The following is a 19,314-nucleotide window of genomic DNA, read 5'->3' on the forward strand; positions in this document are numbered from 1 at the left end:
AACCCACACCAGGGTTTGCTTTGCTCCAATTTTTAGAACTCTATAAAATGTGAAAAATAAATCTTTGGTATCTTTGTGTGGTACTCTAAGGGTTTCCACGTCAATCTACAATAGACTAACCTCATTTTCAGAGTCCTTTTACGAAACTGTTATGAATTACATGATTTTGTTTGAAAAACTGTCCAAAATTGAAGCAAAGTAAATGCGATTTAGAGTAACATTTCAGTAGTAAAAACTGGAAGATTGCAAGAAAAACTATAGACTTAAAACTTGACTTTGAGAGGTATTTATAAGATTTATTTTTTAAGAAATCGAAGATTATTTCAGCAAGCTAGGCTAGTTGTATTTTATTTTTTTCCCCTAGGACTCATGGATGTGTAAGTCAGAGATGCTAGCATTAAGTCGATAAGTGGAGACGACTGATGCCCGTAAACTTTGTGGTCATGTGATCCTTGTACATGTGGTTGCGTCATGAGTGTCATGTAGATGGAAAAGGTGATATTGGCAGATAGTAAACAAAGTTAAGTGAATAGTGAAGAAACGGATTGCGACATCTATACATATAGTTTTCGATATGGAAGAATACAATGGAAATGGAACTGTGAGTGCTACGTACTGTCATCTCTCCTGAAATAAATTTATTGCGTCCTACGGTGATGGCGTTACTTGTGCAGAAGTATTATATTCTTCTGACATTTTTAGGATCTCTACAGTCACCACGGAGTGCTGTTGAAGATTCATGGAAGTCATGGAAAAGATGATGACGGCCATAGTTTGGGCACCTTGAGTATTGTGGAATTTGTAAGTGTTACAGCTGGAGTGTAATAGTTAATGCACGAAGTTGACAAGGCTACTACCAAGTTACATGGTTGGCACATTGCACTGTTAGTCCATAGGCTAGTGATATGTTCACCAGAGGTCACAGGTCGTTTGTACCAAAATACTCAAAGGTCACTGAAAAACTTGATAAATTGTGTCTGAGTGTAAAGAAAGCAGATCTGTGTATAGTATTACGTTAGATCAACCTAGCACTCTAATACAAAAGTACAGACACTGCAACTTATGTCTTCTAATTAGTCAACGCTGTTGTGGTTTCTTAGTAATGGAGTCGTTCAGTTACAAAGAAAACAAATTGACCAACATGAGTCCGAAACATTGTTATTATGGAGACTTAAAATATTTCGTTGACATGTCGTCATACTTTTTGCTGACTGGTACACCGTATATTTCCATTGTTCATAAAACTTTTGACAGCTTGCGGTGAAAGCCAAGCAGGTACCATTTTGACTAGGGGAAATACAGTTTCTGTGCTGCGGTATTAAATATTCAAAGCTGTGCATTCCACTTCCTGAATACAATGACTGAAAGAATGTTAATGACACTGCCAGCATATCCTTTCTCTTCTTTAATTGTTGGTACACATCCTAACCCACAAAAACAACAGTTAAAACCTGGGCATCATTACCACATTATTTACATGGTCACTAATGCAGTGCTTACTGGAGTCATTCTGAATCGCCATTTTCCTTTCATTGAAGATATGGGAAGGTGTATCATTAATTTGTATCGTTTTTAGCACAGATAAATAGAACTTTAAAGGTGGGTTTGTATTCAAAATGAGACAATCCCCTCTCACTAAAAGTGAAAGTTGAAACCTGTGAACTGCCATTAAATTCTTCCCATACAAAGTTGCACTAGGTAGTCTGACACTAGCTGTTCTGAAGACCAAGTCAGCCTGTTTCTCGAGGCAATTGATCCCAAAATTATTTGTATTAGTTTGTCTTTTTAAGCTTATCAGTATCTTAATTTGTTTGATCAGTGTAAATTCTTTTAGAGGTTCTTAAGTTACACAGGTGTTTATGCAGGCTTCTAAAATAGTTAAAAGGTGATGATTCAGTTTTAATACATGACATGTCATTAGTTAATAGACTGTATTAGATTAAATATAAAGCTGTGAGGAGATACCTGCAGTTATGAGCTATTGAGACCCATACAATAAGCCACTTCCTTGCAAGCTGCTAATTAGGTAAACTTCTAATGGTTTGGATACTTTTTTTTTTTTTTTGAAATCTTGGATACTTTGGTTAAACCTGTAAAGCATAACCACGTTCTTTCTCTCATGTTGATCAGTTGACTACTCAGAAATGAACTCTTCAAAACAACAGCCTTCATAAACAGATTACAGGTATTCCTATATTAAATCATAGCTTTTACCTGTTTGCAGCGTGTGGGGACATTGTTTACAATCATGTAGCTCTAAATTGTGATATAATTTGATTATAATTACTACTACTACTACTACTACTACTATTTGTTTCTGGGAAATCCCATAAGACATTGGATATTGTATTCTCCTTCCGCCGCCCCCTCCCCCAATCCCAATGGCAATGGTCTTAAGCGCATTCCCTCACACCACAACCAGGTTGTTTTAGTATCAAATGCATTGGCTTCGCCAACTCACAACTGAACTCTTCCCTTCCAACCTAACCTATACTTTGGCTTAAGCTACAGATCAGTGTATCACCACGATCAGTGTATAGATATTAAATTTGTTGGCTTTGCCAGCTAATGACAAAACTGTGAATATATGCACCAATAGGTGAGGTGATAGCAGCTATTATCATTGTCACTGGCCAAAGCCAATAATTTGCGTTTTACCTGAAACATCTTTGAAATATGACAGATTGGGTCGACAGAAGCGTCCGATCCAACGCGTCGGCTTTGACCCGTGACGTAAGGGTGTTGTCGTGTGTGACGTCATGACGACGCGGAGTTTGGTTTGAGTGTGGCTGTCTCCAGTACTGTTTTATCTTATTTTATTTACTTTTCTGATCTGTTCGTTCTATTTCGTGAGATTTTTTTTAAAAAAGACAAAAAGCACTAATCAGCTACTGAAGCATCTTTATCTTCTATGGGTTGCAGGGGTTACGACCCCTGGGGAGGTGGGTGGGTATTCATGCATGGCTGTCTTCACTTACACGTTGTAGCTACGCAAGGCGTCTAAATTTGTTTATATTTAGTTTGCCCTCACCCAAAACCCCCCATTTCCCGCGCTTGTCCCGTTAGTGTCATTAGGCTTCTTGTGGAAAGTGTGTGTGTTTGTTTTTGTTTCCGCCATATTTGTGACGTCATGGGTCAAAGCAGACGGGTGGGATCGGACGCTTCCGTATTTCCGACAGATTTTATCACTTTTCAAATAGAGTATGCAAGGATATTTGCTAAACCATATTTAGTCCTTTCTTTGCAAGCAGTGCTCCCACTAATGTGTAGTTAGTGATGCATCAGACCCCGCTATCTGAGAGAATTGTGTACCTTAGCAAAGTGTTTCAAATGTTACATAATGATTCACAATAGTATGTCATCTCCATTAAATACTCTGTTCATATATTATTTTGCAATGCCCTTCTCTTCACCCAACCTTTCAGCCATAATTTGGTGATTGCACCTGACCATTGAAGGGCTGAAAGAATGAGCAGAAGAAGAATGATGTCAATTTCTGGATCCACATACTATGTACTCCATAAGGCACTGTGTGGTGCATGGCAGAGGTACCTGGGGGCGAATTTTTGACAAATGTGGGTATGAGACCAGTAATATGTAAGAGCAAATTTCATAAAATCAAAGATCTTTTTAAATGCCACAGCAGATGAGCACTAGGACAAGTCCTCTCTGATGGAATTTTATAAAGTATATTTATAAGGTGCTTAGTACGCTGTGTCAGCATTATTTGTGTATTAGTATCTGAAGGAGTTATTTCAATGTTGTTTCTTGATTTTATTATATGTATATTGTGTCAAATTGGAGGGATACACTCAAATTGTCAACTGTTTTCTCTGGTCACGATTTCGGATTTCTGCTTGCCCAGCAAGTAACAAATTAGTGCACACTCTTAACTTACCTGGAAGGAGTGAGAAGCCGTCACTGTATCCCATAACAGCAGTGTAGCAACTGAACCCACCAGGAGAAAGTAATTCCGAATATCCAAAATGCTTTGTAGTAGATAAAAAGAAAAGGTTAACATGCTACTTGGTAGTAGGAATTCAAAATGTCGTGTGCAATCCCACAACATTCTATCAAATCACTGCCTAGTAGTAGGATTGTATGTCTCTGGGAAACTGGTTGGAAGTAGCAAAAAACAAGCTGCAGGTAGTCAGCAGAACAATTGGGTCTGATAAGTGTTTCACCAATCCTAATAAATTATAGTGCCAGACAGAGGGTTAGGATAGTGCTCTTTTATACACAAGTCCTTTAGTGTGATGATCAAAATGGTATATGAAGGAAATGGTGTATCACTTTAAATACCATATATATTTAACTGGGTGTCTTTTATTTACTGACTAAAACATTCTCAACTTATCTGGGGATTTACTCTTGTCTCTGTTTTAGAAGAGGATGGTTAAATGTAGAGTATATTTTGAATTTTTTGAGGTATCTGACTTCTTAAAACATTAAGAGATAAGTTCCTTGTTTGTTTTAGTAATAAGCCAGCCACATCTAGGTTAAACAGGTTTATACTTCTAAAGCTCCTGTTGTTAATTAGTTTTGTACAGGCAGTTTTGGTTTCGTTTTACAGAGACGATGTGTGTGTCAACAAATAGGTAGTCTAGTGATAGTTATTTACTATACCAGTATATAAGCAAGTAAAGTCTTAAGCAATGTAGTCTTGCTTGTCCACATGCCTAGAGTATCCTAGCAGTTTGCTGCTCTTGTTAGATAACCAGCAACCATCCATTTTAGTAACAATCTGATGAATATTGTAAGCATTCTGCAGTTAAGAGAGGTTGCTGGATGCCCAAAACACTAAGATTTTCTTGTTTTAATAGAATGCTGATCATTCCAGTCTGTCAGCAGTCACACATTTCTGTTATTTTTTCAACTTTGTACTAGTTTTACCTGTTTATAAAGTTGAAAGAAGAGTACAGTTCTATATAGTGGTGTGTGTTGGTGGGGCTTTGGGAGGGTTGGCTCTTCCTGCATTTCTGTCCTATAAATACACTGGCTTGCCATCGGAGATGTAATAGTCATACAGCTGTTTCTCGTTTTTCCAAATGTGTCTAATTTTCCTATAGGCAGCACTTGTCTTTTCCTTAGTTGTGTGTGCATCTGTATAGTAGCGTTTCCCTCAAGCCATTTCTCGTTAGCTGTTTTGCAGTCTCGGTCAATCTCATTTTTTGGACATCTCCATTCCTTTTCAATGAAATTCAGTATCTTATGAGAGATACAAGAATTTCTATTAGGCCTCATCTTTTTTACCTGTTTGGTCCACTGCAGCCTTCACTGTTTCATCTCTCAAAGTTACCTGTGGTATCATCTCTTTATCTTGCAACCTTTTGCAAATTCTTTGCTTTTAATCTGCAGTTCATAACCAATAAATTACGGTCAGTGTCTGCATCTGCCCATGGAAGTGTCTTCCAGTTTAAAATCTAAGTGTGAAATCTGTCTTGCCATTATATAATCAACCTGTGACCTTAGTGTCTCCAGGTCTCTTCCATTTAAAGAATCTTCTTTCATGATTCTTAAATCAAGTATTAGTGATGATGCCCTGAGTAAAGTTCTCCCTGGTTAATTTCTTTCTCCCAGTCCATATTCTCATACTATTTTTCCTTCTCTTCCTCATGTTAATATTGAATTCCAGTCCCCCTTCGCAAACTTTGGTCTCCCTTAACCACCAGTATAATTTCATTTATCACGTCATAGGTACATTATTTCAATGTCATCTGTGGAACTACTTGACTTGTAAACTTGTAGTGTTACAGCGTGTGTTAGTTTCATGTCTGTCTTAAAAGGAGATGTCCCCAGCTGTGCAGTTGACTGTTTGCAACCACCTATAGGGTGGTGTAGGTTAAGAACCCAGGTATCTCTTCCTAAAGATGTTCACCTTGGTGGGCCCTTGTTTATGAGTAACAGCTGAAAAACAATTTATCCTGCTCCTCTAGAATATTAAATTAATGCCATATGCTCGACTGCCGTTGTAGCATAATGGATAGCTTGGAAGACTAGGAAACTGAAGTGGCGGCTGGAATTTTGTCACATTCATTAATGATTCTTTTTTTTTTTAAATTTCTAGTTTCTTCAGTATTTGCTTCAAATGTAAATCTTTAAATTTTCTAATCCTTTGTAAAGTCATTATAACAATTGTATTCTTTATTTGCTCTCATATTGTCTTCCTGCCATTCTTTTTTCATTTGGAATCTTTGTCCATATGGTTTTAATTCTTTTTTATTTATGTGTTGTAATATTTAGTCATTTAAAAATACTGATCAAGCAACAGAAAAGTGAAATAGTTATTAGTATTCATATTGACAGTGTAACAGTCACAAAAATTTTCCATTGTGAGATGTACAGTTTTTTGGTTGGTAATTGTCATACAAACATTTGAAACATAAATTTTTCTTGCACAATGGACGAACTATAAAAGCTATCTCTCTGCATTTACATAGTTCTTTCATCAAATTCAGTGGGAAGCACACTTCATTCATGTTATGAAATAATGTCTTTTCACTTCATCTTTGATCCATACCAGGCATACCTTATGTTTCGAAAGACTGGTGCACAAAGAATCCGATGAAGAGTGGAATGTGTTTTGATTACGTCCTCACATGTAGCAATTTCAGATTTACCTTGAAGTAATTCAGGTGTGCTCTGGCGTCTTTTAATAATATTTTTCACCTGACAATAAAAATATACGTCACATGGCTGACACAGGAGTACACTTTTGAGGAATGATTTTGACAGTGCGTGTAGCATTTCCAACACTGTTCACCAATATTTTGTTGTATAAAGTTTTGACCATCTTACCACTCCTTGAATAAACTAGCAACAAAGTCATTTTCTTTAATGTATGGTTTCATTACAGATTGCACATATTGTCTGTACAGCTTTCGTTAATTTTCCTGATTTTGAGCAGGTGACGGCCACGTTTCAGTATTCTGACTCCAAATTTTCAATTTCTTTAGCAACTTTCGGTCTAAATTTATTTCTGGCCTCCAGCATATGTAAGAACACTTGTGCCAGCAATCCCCTTGTGAATGTCAATGTATATTGCGGTGTATATGAATGTGTAGCTTTCGCCAAATCTTTCTTGCATTACACTGTTTTTGATCCCAGAAATTCCAGTGATAGATGATACGTTGATTTGTAATTGCAACCCATTTGATTGGTATTATTAAGTATGTTTGGATAGTAATTGCCTCTTATCAGTACTATTTGCTGCAGACTTGCAAAGCAAATGTGAGAGGAAAATGCAAAAAAATAAACAAAAAAGAATTGATTTGTGATTGGTAACTGCAAATCCACCAATGATTTTGAGCCCAAGGGAGAAATGAGAACAAATAAGAAAGTTAATACAATGGTTACAATAACTTGCTAAAGGCGTAGAAAATTTAAAAATAGTACATTTGAAGCAAATAACTGAAGAAAAATAAAAATTAAGAAAAAAATTTAAAAAAATATTAGGGATGTTAAAATAATCGAACCTGCCGCCTCCTTTATCCAGTCATTTACACTATCCATTATGCTACAACAGCAGTCAAAAATGAGGTGTTAATTTAATGTTCTAGAGGAGGAGGTTAAATTGTTTTGTGGCTTTTACTCTTAAACAAGCACCCCCCCCCCATCTGAAGTATACTGTTTAGAATTAAAATGCAGAGAACTGGCAATACACAATTCTTTGAGTATAAATGTGGTGGATGATTGCACTGGTACTCTCTTAATAATTTTTTATCCTTTTTTGTGTAAGCAAAATTGTTCTGTGAGCAGCCCACAAAAATGGGGGGGGGGGGGGGGGGGGGAGGTGTTGGCTACACTGGGGTCCTGGACAACAGTTGTTGATTTTTCCTATAGAAATTCACAGTTCTGAGATATTTCAGTTTGTTCCATTGTGCCTTACCACATAAATTCAAGCAGTGGCTGCCACTTCTAATACAAAAGAGAAAGTCTTGTTGAAAGGTTCATTTTCAAAAACTCTATAGGAACTTGCATACTTCATTTGCAGTAATATCCCCTTAGTATATTTCTGAGACTGCTTCCCGTAATCTGTAAAAACAATACGAAAAAAGGGAATTAACAAGAGTGTTCTGTTGGAAATCATTAAATTACTTAATTTTGAAGGATCATAGAAACTGTTACCAGTAACAAAGAGTCCATTTATTATCAAGCAGTGATGACTGTAACCCATAATAAGGGGAATAATTTTTTTTTTCACTGAATAGTTTTCATAAAAGGGCATGAGAGATAATGCGTAGCAAAGAAAACACACTAATTCAGAAACAGTGTTTCTTTTTGTGTGTGCGCAGAAAGTAAGATGCTACTCAGAACACGAACTTCAGAAATGGATGTAGTTGAGCTTCATTTACATAAAACTGTGGATTCCATTTAGTCCCAAATTATAGGTGCAGACATGCTAAATACATATCCAACAACTGAGAACTGTATTCATATAGTTCACATATACAATACTTCTCACTTGCGTATTAAATTTATTTTGGTTTTCAAGAAGAGAATTCTTGATCTGCCTGCTGCCCCCTGCACACTCACCCAGTATAAGGTGACCCAATGATTAAGAAATTTGGCTTACAGAATTACTGGTTTCTGAACAGTATTTGGTTTTTCATGCTTCACGTAAATTGCTTCAACTACCCTTATCCAACTGAATTAGTGCATTGTATATAGTGATGGAATATTGAATCAAATCATGACAGAGGCTTTCCCAGCTGGTGAACACAGCCTTGGGTAAAGTGAGTGAACGAGTAATCCAAAGGCTCAGCAGTAGATGGTTACTACACATCAAATATTAAGTATGTTAATATTTTCATAAAACATTTTGTTCTGTCTGTTTTGAGCTGTGGATTTTCATTGTATTATTGTGACAATTATTATATTATTGAGAGATTATCTTTGGATGGCTAAAGATAAAACAAGAAAATAAAAATAAAACTTGTCCAATATACTACACAGAAGTGAGTCTAGATGATCTTTGAACATATTCATTTGTCAAGTAATGTGTTTAGATAGCTTACAGTTGGTCAGCACTGTGATGTGAACTATATCAGTATAGTATTACCTTCAATTACAATTAACCTTATTGTTAAAAGAAGTAGTCATTACAGTTGCAAAGATTACAGTAATGTAGAAATTACAGTGAATTCCTAAGTGTATATCCCCTTGTCATGTTTTAGCGTTTACTGTATTATGAGGATCATACTGAAATTAGTGTGCTAACCTGTTTTTAGAACTGCAATTCTAACAAACTGATAAAAATATCTAAATTTTCGTAATCTACAGACTTTCCACTGTGTTGATATATTGTGATGTCATTAACTTATTAAGATTTTATTTTATTGTGTACTGTCATTAAATTCTTCATAAAAGGACAAAAGCTGCTTTGGAATTTCTTCTAAGACTGTCTTCACATTCGCCATAGAAGTGCCTGTGCAATACACAACAAAACATTTGTGTCCATAGGGCATTTATTGACCCAAGACCACAAAGTTCAGGGAAGAACCATCATGTTAAAATTTCATCAGAGTTTTCAAAATGGAGGAGGAAGTTTTTTTAGCAAATACGCCAACAGATGATAAAAACTAGTTCTCGTTACAAACCTGAAAGAAAACACCCGAGTATAGAATGGTACAATTTTGATTCTCCATCAAAATCGAAAGCAAGAACCATATGATCTGCTGGGAAACTAATCGGTGTTGTCTTCTGAGGTGCAGTGTATTGCGTTCTGTTTGATCTCCTCTATTCTGGACACACCATAAATGCCCTCCACTATGTCCAGGCATCTTGGAACCTCCATAATATATCATACCATAAGTGCCCTGGGAAGATAGTCATCTTGAACCATGGTAGTACATGATCTCTCACTGCTTGTGTCATTGTGAAGAAAATTAGCCTTCCATACCCTACCTTTTTGTCCCAGTTTGTCATTATACCGTCTTTATGCTTCTGTGAGAAAACAGCTGTTAGTGCAATACTATGAGATGTTGGAAGACATCCAGAAGCAGTACATCTACAGAAAAGGATTTTTTTATACATGGATAAGTGTGTGGAAAGTGTGCAAAGAAATGGAGATTGTTGAAAAGTAACAGAAAATGAAAAGTAATAGAAAAGTTTGTAGATTATGGTGATGTACATGCTTGCTCTAAGATAAAATAAAAATTATATCAACTGTTTGCTCATGACTTTCAGTACAATCCTCATATTTCAGGGTGCAGCAGCAAAACTTGATTACTCAAAAGATCAATGAAACAAAGCAAAAAAAAAGTGCACCACTTATTTCTTCTTATGTTTCTACCTATTTGGGAAATCAGAATTATACATTAAAAAAATATCTAGTAAATACCGTGTATTGTCAGTACATCGATTTCATCAATTTCTTAAGTATATAGACTCATTTAAAAAAAGAATAGCAAAAGGCTATATTGAGCAAGTGCTCTGATCTCAGAAAATAACCTATCAAGATCCAGTCTCCAGAGAACTTCCCTTTAAAACATGCATTGCATTTCTCATGTCTCCATTTTGCTGAAAAAATGCATTCCCAAAATCAATTTGTTAAAGACTGGGTAAGTAGTAGTTCTCAGATTGTTAACAAATTGCTAAGACTTCACAAAGCTCATCACAAAAAACACTAGCAAGTTCTGAGGCAACTTCTCAAGCAGCTCTTTCCATGCATTTTGCCGTGCAAAATAATTGTGTAAACTGATTTCTTGCTCAACATCCAACTTTTGCCGATGGAGACTAACATTATCATGAAGATAGACCTCAGAATGATCAGAAAGTTGGCGGTCAGATGTATGCTTACATACTGAGTGCCAATGAATTTTAAAAAATTAGTGTCTAACTGCTTCGATGTTTTGTAGTGAACACGTGAGCTGAGGTACCTGAATTTTTCCTCTTTGCACATTCCCAGTTGACTTGAAGCTGTCCACCCATGCAAAAACTGATTTTCTGGCAGAAAGAAGGGGTTTGTGAGGAATATTGCAGTGTGCACAAAATGAATGCTGCACAGTGACAATCAACTGGTATTTGAAAAAGTAGACCTCTGCAACAAACACCTGTGTTGCACATTTGGCCAAGGTGGTTTTGGTGCTGATGCAAGTGGTAAACGAAGTTACTAGTCCACAGCTTTGAATGAGACCATCCCCACTCTTGGCCTACAATATATCCCTTTACAGCACCCCATTCAAATCTGCAAGTTTCATTGCTGCACCCTGTAGTATTCATGCACTATACTACTTTTTAATACTGAGTATGAAACTTAGCCCACAGGAAAGGCTATTGAGTGGAAAACATCAGAGGTGTCTGTTGATTCCGAGACTCATGACCAAGATTGGTCTGTTGTACATACTGTCGGGAACCGTACTAGAACAGTGAGCTGTGAGTGTTACTTTTATTCTGGTTATGAAACTCTTACTTTTAAATCTCGTTAGTATGATCTTACGTAACAGTGTAGTTTTTCATTATTTGTTATAGCTTCAAGTGCTGATAGTCAGGCACAAAGCAGATGTCTTCGAATTCCTTTATCAGATGTCAAAAGTTTCAGAGTCACAAGAAATAAGCAACAGCTCACTGTAATGCAGAGAGATGGATCAGTACACAGTTCATTCTTCTTTCAGAATGGAAATGCAGATTGTTTTGTAGATGCGTTGAAAGGAAATTTAAAGACTGTGAGGTAAGATAACCTTTTTCTTTTATTTGTGAAAAAATAACTGTTGCTTTGTAGTTCTTTTCTTGCTGGCAACAGATTTGTGATTTCCATGTATGGTGAAAATCATGTATCACCATATGTTTTAATTATCTTCTTGCTATAATTATTATTGAAGTTTAAAGTATTCTGCAAAGATATTTGTGGAATTGAATTATGAATATTTGTCGGTCATGACAGATGCTTTGTAATTGATAAAATGCCTATAAAAGTAACCATAGGGATCAAAGAAGATTGTATGAACACATTGTCATAGTCACCTTTTTCCTAGACCCCATTTGCTGATTCCTATGTAATGCACTATTAGCTTTCAGATCACGAAGACATTGTTCATGAATATGGGGATCAGAAATGTGCAAAACTTGTAATTGTACAAGAATCTATGCAATACCTGTACTACTGACAATATGCTCAAAGGCAATAAAAAATATTCAGACAGCAGAAGTTTGATATCTACAGTCAGTGATATTTTGCTTGCAAAGCTGCGTATTTTTCCTTGTAACATTGCACAGCTTTGTAATCTGATGGCTCAGATATGTAAATATCAGCAGTGGACAAAAAAGAGACTGTGGAACTTTTTACATATCTAGAGAGCAGATCTCAGTGAAAATGTGATAGAAACTGCATTATGTGTGAACTTCAGTCATAGAAGACCATACAGCAGCAATGACTCCCAACCATTGTCAGGCTAGTAAAGAGCATGTAATTGCCGAATAACTTCTGGAAAAGATAGAATCCCCACATTATTCACTGCATTACTCACTCAGCCCAAAGACTGTATAAGAGTAAGGTGCTGCATGCTTACACCATGAAAATGGTAAAAGAGTAAATGGTTATAAATATGGAATTATTCTGGGCAGATTAGCTGATAAATGCTTGAGACACTAAGATTGTTGAAGATGGAACCACCATTATCGAGACAAAGGATATGCCTCCAAAGATCGTTTGGCAATGGAGAACCAAGAACATTTAGATTCCATTGAACAGGTATGGGTATTCCACAAACTTCCCATGATTGAATTCTTGAAGTGGCACATGTTCAGTGGTAAAAATGTGTGCAAAGTGCATTGCCCTGGTATGGGACTCTGACAGGACAGAAATGTCTGTGTCCCCCTAAAGTCTTTCACTGCCAGGCCAAGATATTTTCTTTTGCTCTTTTACAGACACGATTGAACAGAAGATACCTATTAATAAATATGAAATAATTTTAGCTAATTCAATTCATTCAATGTAATATGTCTTATTCTCATTAGGGATTGCATGTTGCAAGGTACTACTCCCACTCCCATGACAAAAATAGTGGTTTGCTGATTTTAATGTTGAAGTAGCATGTCTGAAGGTCCCCATAATGGATTATATGAATGATATTGAGCAATTGTGATCTGTACTGGAAGAATGGTTAAGGGCTTGCTATATTTCTTTAGAACCTCTCAAGAAATTATATTATTTTCTTTGCAAAAAAACATGTTAAAATGCCATGTAGTCATAAGGAATTCCAGTCTTGAATTCTGGCAGGTTTTTACAGTTTTGAATTTCAGGCTCTGCCATGTTAGGTTAATATTCATATTGATTTGCCAGACTCCAGTCTTTCCCGCAGCTTCTGTTGATCATAAGTGTAACAATCTGTTAATTCCTGCTTTTTGCTTGCAGAATATATTTCTCACAGTAATGTCATGTTTTTCAGGTCTAAAAAGGATAAGAATCTGTACTTGATTCTGGACCAGCCAGAGAGCCAAGTTCTAGATCGATCCTTTGCCGAGCTGGATCTGTTCACAGAAAATACAACTTATGCAGTATGGAAGTTTGTCAAAAACCTTCACAATCACCCTTATGAGACAACAATGGAAGCATTCAGCAAGCTGACTGATGTTTTGTGTATGTAATTGAGAAATTCTTTATTATTCCTCTCAATTTATATGAATACGTAATGACAAAAGGTAATGCCTTTTAAGGTTGGCAAAGCAGATATTTTTGTGTCTGTAATTCAGTCTCGTTCCTGGTGAACACAGAGCGAGGTGGCGCAGTGGTTAGCACACTGGACTCACATTCGGGAGGACGAAGGTTCAATCCTGCGTCCGGCCATCCTGATTTAGGTTTTCGGTGATTTCTCTAAATCGTTCCAGGAAAATGCCGGGATGGTTCCTTTGAAAGGACACGGCCGACTTCTTTCCCTAATCTGATGAGACCGATGACCTCGCTGTTTGGTCTCTTCCCCCAAACAACCCAACCCAACCCTCTTGGTGAACAGTTAAACATAATCACTCGTGTGTTGAAACACAAGTCAACAAAAAGTTTACAGAACAGTTGCACAACAAAGATCTACTCAAAATTGCTGTATATTGCATAGATTACTGCACTCATTTAACAATTTTGTTGTTCTCCATTTAGTTCACAAGTGACTTGTTAACAGATAGTGAATACAGTTACCACAGAATAAATGACACATTGTTTATAAGTTATGTAGCATGTGAATTCTCGAGTACCAATAAGAACAATTTCGAATTAAAAAACTTGAATTTAGGGTGTGGGAACCACTCGTGGTCAAGGCAAAAATCACTCTCTTGACCAAATGGTATTACAGTCAACCAAAGTAGAACTTTTGATGGTAATGGGTGGAAGTCACTGTATTCAGATCCCAAGTAGCCCTAGTCATCATGAAGGCACAACAGTCAGTCCAGAGAATATTCAGATATAAGAGATGTGGTGCAGTGCTGTCTTCAGTCCATTAGCTAGCCGTGGAGAGGAACACATTAGCTATCAAATAGAAGTGAGAATGGGTCTGTGACCACGTGACCGTTTTGTCGTAAATCTACTGGCTGATAGGCCCATGTGACCTGCCACCCTGTGGTGCACACAGCCACGCCACCAAACATAGATGAGTCAATAGTATGGAGTCATCCATGAATACATCCTGCGGGATTACAAGAACCAGACTAACATTTAAGTGCCTGAATCTCAGGTGGTTGTTAATGATAACTCCACACACACACACACACACACACACACACACACACACACACACACAGACAAAACTTTTTTTAAGCATTTGCACAGGAAGTTTAATGTTAACGACTATGTGAAATTGGAAAGGTTATTAAGGACTGTTAAATGCGAAGAAAGCTGGGGGTATTGATGTTGCTTTTGGTACAAACGTTCATTTAGTGAATAATATTTAGTAAACTGCAAAACGGTTTAACATTTTCAAAAATGTATGTTAATGATATTGACAACCTTTTTTTCCTTCCACGGGTTTGAAGTAGCACCTTATATTTGTGGACAATATGTTGCTCAGTACATAATCAGTTTTCTTTTGTACTGTGATGCAGAAGTCAACAGTGAAGGCTGTTTGATTAGTGAAAACCAAAGCTAATCAACTTAGCCATCTTCCAATCTGGACCAAATGATATCCACTACTAGTAACACTTGAACTCACTTCTGAATGTTGATGATTTAAAATACTAGGATGAAAACCTGCTTTTGATTATCTCATGTTTTGAAATTGTTTCCTGTACTGGTCACTGATTTGCTCAATGAAAACGCAGCAGCCATACCTTGTCATACATTATTACTAGGGACAGGAATAAAGTTTCATTTTTTCGTCATATTTAGCATTACTTTTTACTAAATTGGTGTTACTTTTAGCCATGTTTTTCAAATTTTGTTACTTTTTTTGCCAGAATCGGTGTTGTTTATTTTGCAAAACTCAGCCTTTCTTTCTTTTTTTCCTTAAATTTTGGTGTTTTCTTGTCAAATTCATTATCTTCATTCTGACTTCGATGCTTAGTTTACAGAAGTCAGTGTGTGTTTTTTTTAAAAAATATCGGCGCTGTTCTGGTTGTCACATGAAAGTTAGTTATGTGGGAAATGGATTGTCAGTTTAAGAGTGTACACTAACTTCAGATTTGGGAGATAAGTCAAAATGGAGTTTTAACATTCTCTGCCAGTTAAGAGTATTATTAAATTGCCGTCCTCAGATTTAAAATGTGTTTATATGGAAAAATTAAAATTTTTGTGATATATATGACTGTAGGCTTTCCCAGCATAAACTGTTGATGAAGGTTTCTCGGGTCTCCAGCCGAGTGATAGCATTGATATCTCATGACGTTTCGGGAAGTGTCGTACTACCCATCTTCTGGCAAAGTGTCGAGATTTGCAGAGAGCGGGCTTTTTATATGCGCGGTCACCCCCCTCTACTAGACCTCGGGTGGCTGTGGTGGACCAGCAGCGTGCGCGCAGTGGAACCCTGTGATAGTGGCAATCCATCAGGAGCACGCCCGTCAACGTCCTCCACCACTGACGTAGACAGAATGCTTACACCGAGAACCAAACATGGCTGCCGGGGGTGACTGCTATCCCCACCACCGCGCGCGCACAACTGGTCCACCACAGTCACCAGAGGTCTCGTGGAAGGGCGTGACCGTGATATAAATAGCCCGCTCTCCGCGAATCTCGACACTTCGCCAGAGAATGGGTAGTATGACACTTCCTGAAACGTCACAAGACATCAATGCTACCACTTGGCTGGAGACCTGAGAAACCTTCATCAACAGTTTGCGCCGGGAAAGCCTACAGTCATGTAGACGACACCTCTACAAGGAGGAAATACTCTGCAGCTTCAAACGGCTGCAGAAAGAACGCACCAGGAGAGCGAAACTTCTCAGCACACTGGCTTTCCTACAATGCTGTCGAGACAAGAACATTTTACCAAGGTTTGCAGTGATTAGATATCCAGTAAAATCTAAGAGGACCGTCCGGATATTATGACAAGCAGGCATAGCCTTAGTAAGGGAGCGCATTCATTTCATCGGAAGGAGCTTGACAGGAATGTGTGCATCCTCCTCACATGCCACCAACAACTGGCAAGGACATTACCAGCCTATCTGTGGGAATGGGGCGACTGCAGCACGTACTCCAACAGTGAGGTGCAAAAACGGGGCTCTAAATCTAAGCAACTCAGCAAATTCGGCAGACTAGCAGGGACTTAGACGACAAAAAGGGAGATGAATGACAACAGAGCTGTGGTCAATTTGATTGGAAAACAACTGGATGCTGCCACAATCGCAGTCCTCAAAAAGGACTGAATTTCGCCCCCATTCCCAGAATGATCCCGAAATGAGACATTATCAGCAGTGTGGATGAAGCAGTACGAGGGCTTCCAAAGAAGGAAGCAGAGGAAGTTAGACGGGGAACTTGCAAAATAATCAACAGATCTTGATTATCTAAAAATAATGTATCTGCAGAAGAACGAGCAGCTCTCCGGCCCTTAGAGATGATCCTGATAAGAGATGACCCTGATATAACGATCCCACCAGCGAACAAAGGGAACGCTACAGTGCTATTAAGCACTGCCAAGTACTGACAGAAAATAAACCTGCTGCTACAAGACGAGGCCTACAAGAGGCTGAAGAAGGATCCAACCCTGATGATGAGTAGAAAGACGATAGCTCTGCTGACTTACCTGAGCCAATGAAGAAGCAGCTGTACCCCAGAGCGCCAGCGATACCATGCCTCTATGGACTCCCCAAGGTCCATATGGAAGGGGTACCTCTGAGACCAATTGTGGACTCTCGGGACACTGCTCAAACCCCTTGTGGGACACTGCAGCACCATGTGAGAAACTCAGTCAAATTCGTAAAAATACTCAGGGACATGTGTCTACAAAGGGAAGACCTACTCGTGAGCTTCGACGTGACGTCACTTTTCATGAAAGTGCCCCTTCAAGATTCCTTGGCACTTTTAGGTCAGCACTTTGAACCACAAACAGTCAGCCTCTTTGAACATGCACTAACAAATACCTACTTTCAATGCAACCGGGAATTCTTCTAGCAGATCGATGGTGTGGCCATGGGCTCCCCACTGGCTCCTGCGATTGCAAACCTCTATATGGAACATTTCGAGGAGGTGGCCCTTCAAACTGCCAGACAAAAACCAAAGCACTTCTTCCACTATGTTGACGACACTTTTGTCGTGTTGGGACTTGGCAAACAGGTGCTAGACGAGTTTCTGAAACACCTCAACAGCATCCATTCGAACATCAAATTTTGCAATGGAAATGGAGGAAAATGGATGCCTCCCCTTCCTTGATACAGGGTGTATACAACCCAGGAAAACTGGGAGATCCAGGAAAAACCCGGGAATTTTTTCATCCGGGAGAAAACCAGGAAAAATCCGGGAATTGTTTAGAATTCTGGGAAGTTTTCATTGTTTTAGTTTTCAGTTAAATTTTTGTGATTTTGATTGGTAAGAACCAATACTCTAACAAAGGATATTACTGCATCCTGCTACTGCAGAATAATACTGTAGCAACAAAACATGGACAAGAGAGAGAAAAAAGAAAATAAAACTTAAGTTTCAAAGGAAATGCGCCATATACAACAGCAAAACAGTGCTCATACAAGTGTCTGCCAACAGCAGATTGTGTCAGAAGCTGTAGGAAGACTATGCAATGCTTTGTAACAACAAATTGCCTCCGATAAGCGTGGCGTGACAACTGTTTAAATTAGATTCGTTTGAGCAGTTGCGGTCGGGTTCTTGTGCATGCGCAGTTGAGTCACGTATGAGCAATACCTTCTCCTGCTTCTGGTTACAGAAGTGTGGCTGGGCGCCACTACTTAATATTGCCCCGGTTCAGAAATTAGTAAATCTGGGGCTGATGCACAGAGTAGTCTGGCTTGTGGTGGGGAGGTGGTCGTCTCCACGTGACTTGTGTTTACATTTAGTGATTTTGTTGTTTTCTCTTCCTTTATTGCTCTCACGTTAAACGATAACAAAACGGATTTTTGTGGCCGGGTGCTATCAAATGAATTAAAATACGTTCATGTTATTACGGAAGGCTAAAATATGTTGTTAGTTTTAGATTTTATTTCCACCTTTCTGACAGTCAAACATTAATCACTTTACAGAACAATGAAGCTATTTTTTCCGGTTTGCTAAAGAGATTTGGCTTTTATTAATCTTTTCTGTTGAGGCAGTCAATTTATTTGAAACTAAGTGTTTAATTTCACACTATTGGCTAGTTTCAACTGTTCACTGCATTTCAAGTGCATGTATGGCATTATGCCATAATAAAGAACCAAACATGTGATAATACAGTACTGGTACTCCAAGAAAATTTACATATGAATGTGCATTTTAAACCGAATTATGCGTTTTAGTATCGTTCACCATATTCCAAAGCTCTTGAAGTATCCTCTGATGTCTTGTTTCTTTTATGACATAATGTAAGATCTTTTAATGTTTTACACGTACGAACATATGGGCTTCCTGCTTCATTGTAGCTGTGCAAGTGCGGTGACGCTTGTTACCTGGCGCTCTCTTAAAACTGCAGAAATGAACCTATTTCTAACAGGTCGCGGGAAAATATTAGGAATGGTGGTTTGAAAAGCGTTACATTCAAAGCAGATTTCCTTTAACTTTAGATGAGCTATGTGCAAGAATGTATGATTAATTTCTTAAATCACAAAGCGTTTGACTCTCATTTAAAAATCAACTCTTTGAGGATGACCATTTAGAAGAATTTAGAGCCCAGATCAGACATTTATGTCGTTGTTAAAAATTTTACTCATTTGTGTGATGTATACTAAAGTGTAACAAGCACAAAAAAGATAATC

General features: G+C 37.9%; 1 protein-coding gene across 2 annotated transcripts in view; it reads left to right on the forward strand.

Moving 5' to 3' along the window:
- Positions 1-449: 449 nt before the first annotated feature.
- LOC124802657 (TBC1 domain family member 15) overlaps positions 450-19,314 on the forward strand; it is a 57,373-nt gene continuing 38,508 nt past the window's right edge. Inside the window, exons 1-5 of one of the 2 annotated variants that reach the window (XM_047263562.1) lie at positions 450-601; positions 703-801; positions 11,262-11,376; positions 11,473-11,671; positions 13,389-13,579. In XM_047263562.1, coding sequence (XP_047119518.1) covers positions 575-601; positions 703-801; positions 11,262-11,376; positions 11,473-11,671; positions 13,389-13,579 — 631 coding nt within the window. In that variant the 5' untranslated portion in view covers positions 450-574. Of the gene's footprint in view, positions 602-702; positions 802-11,258; positions 11,377-11,452; positions 11,672-13,388; positions 13,580-19,314 lie in introns of those variants that run through there. The other variant, XM_047263563.1, reaches the window with a different exon arrangement.

Source organism: Schistocerca piceifrons, chromosome 6 (genome assembly GCF_021461385.2).
Source record: "Schistocerca piceifrons isolate TAMUIC-IGC-003096 chromosome 6, iqSchPice1.1, whole genome shotgun sequence".
NCBI classification, from domain to species: domain Eukaryota; kingdom Metazoa; phylum Arthropoda; class Insecta; order Orthoptera; family Acrididae; genus Schistocerca; species Schistocerca piceifrons.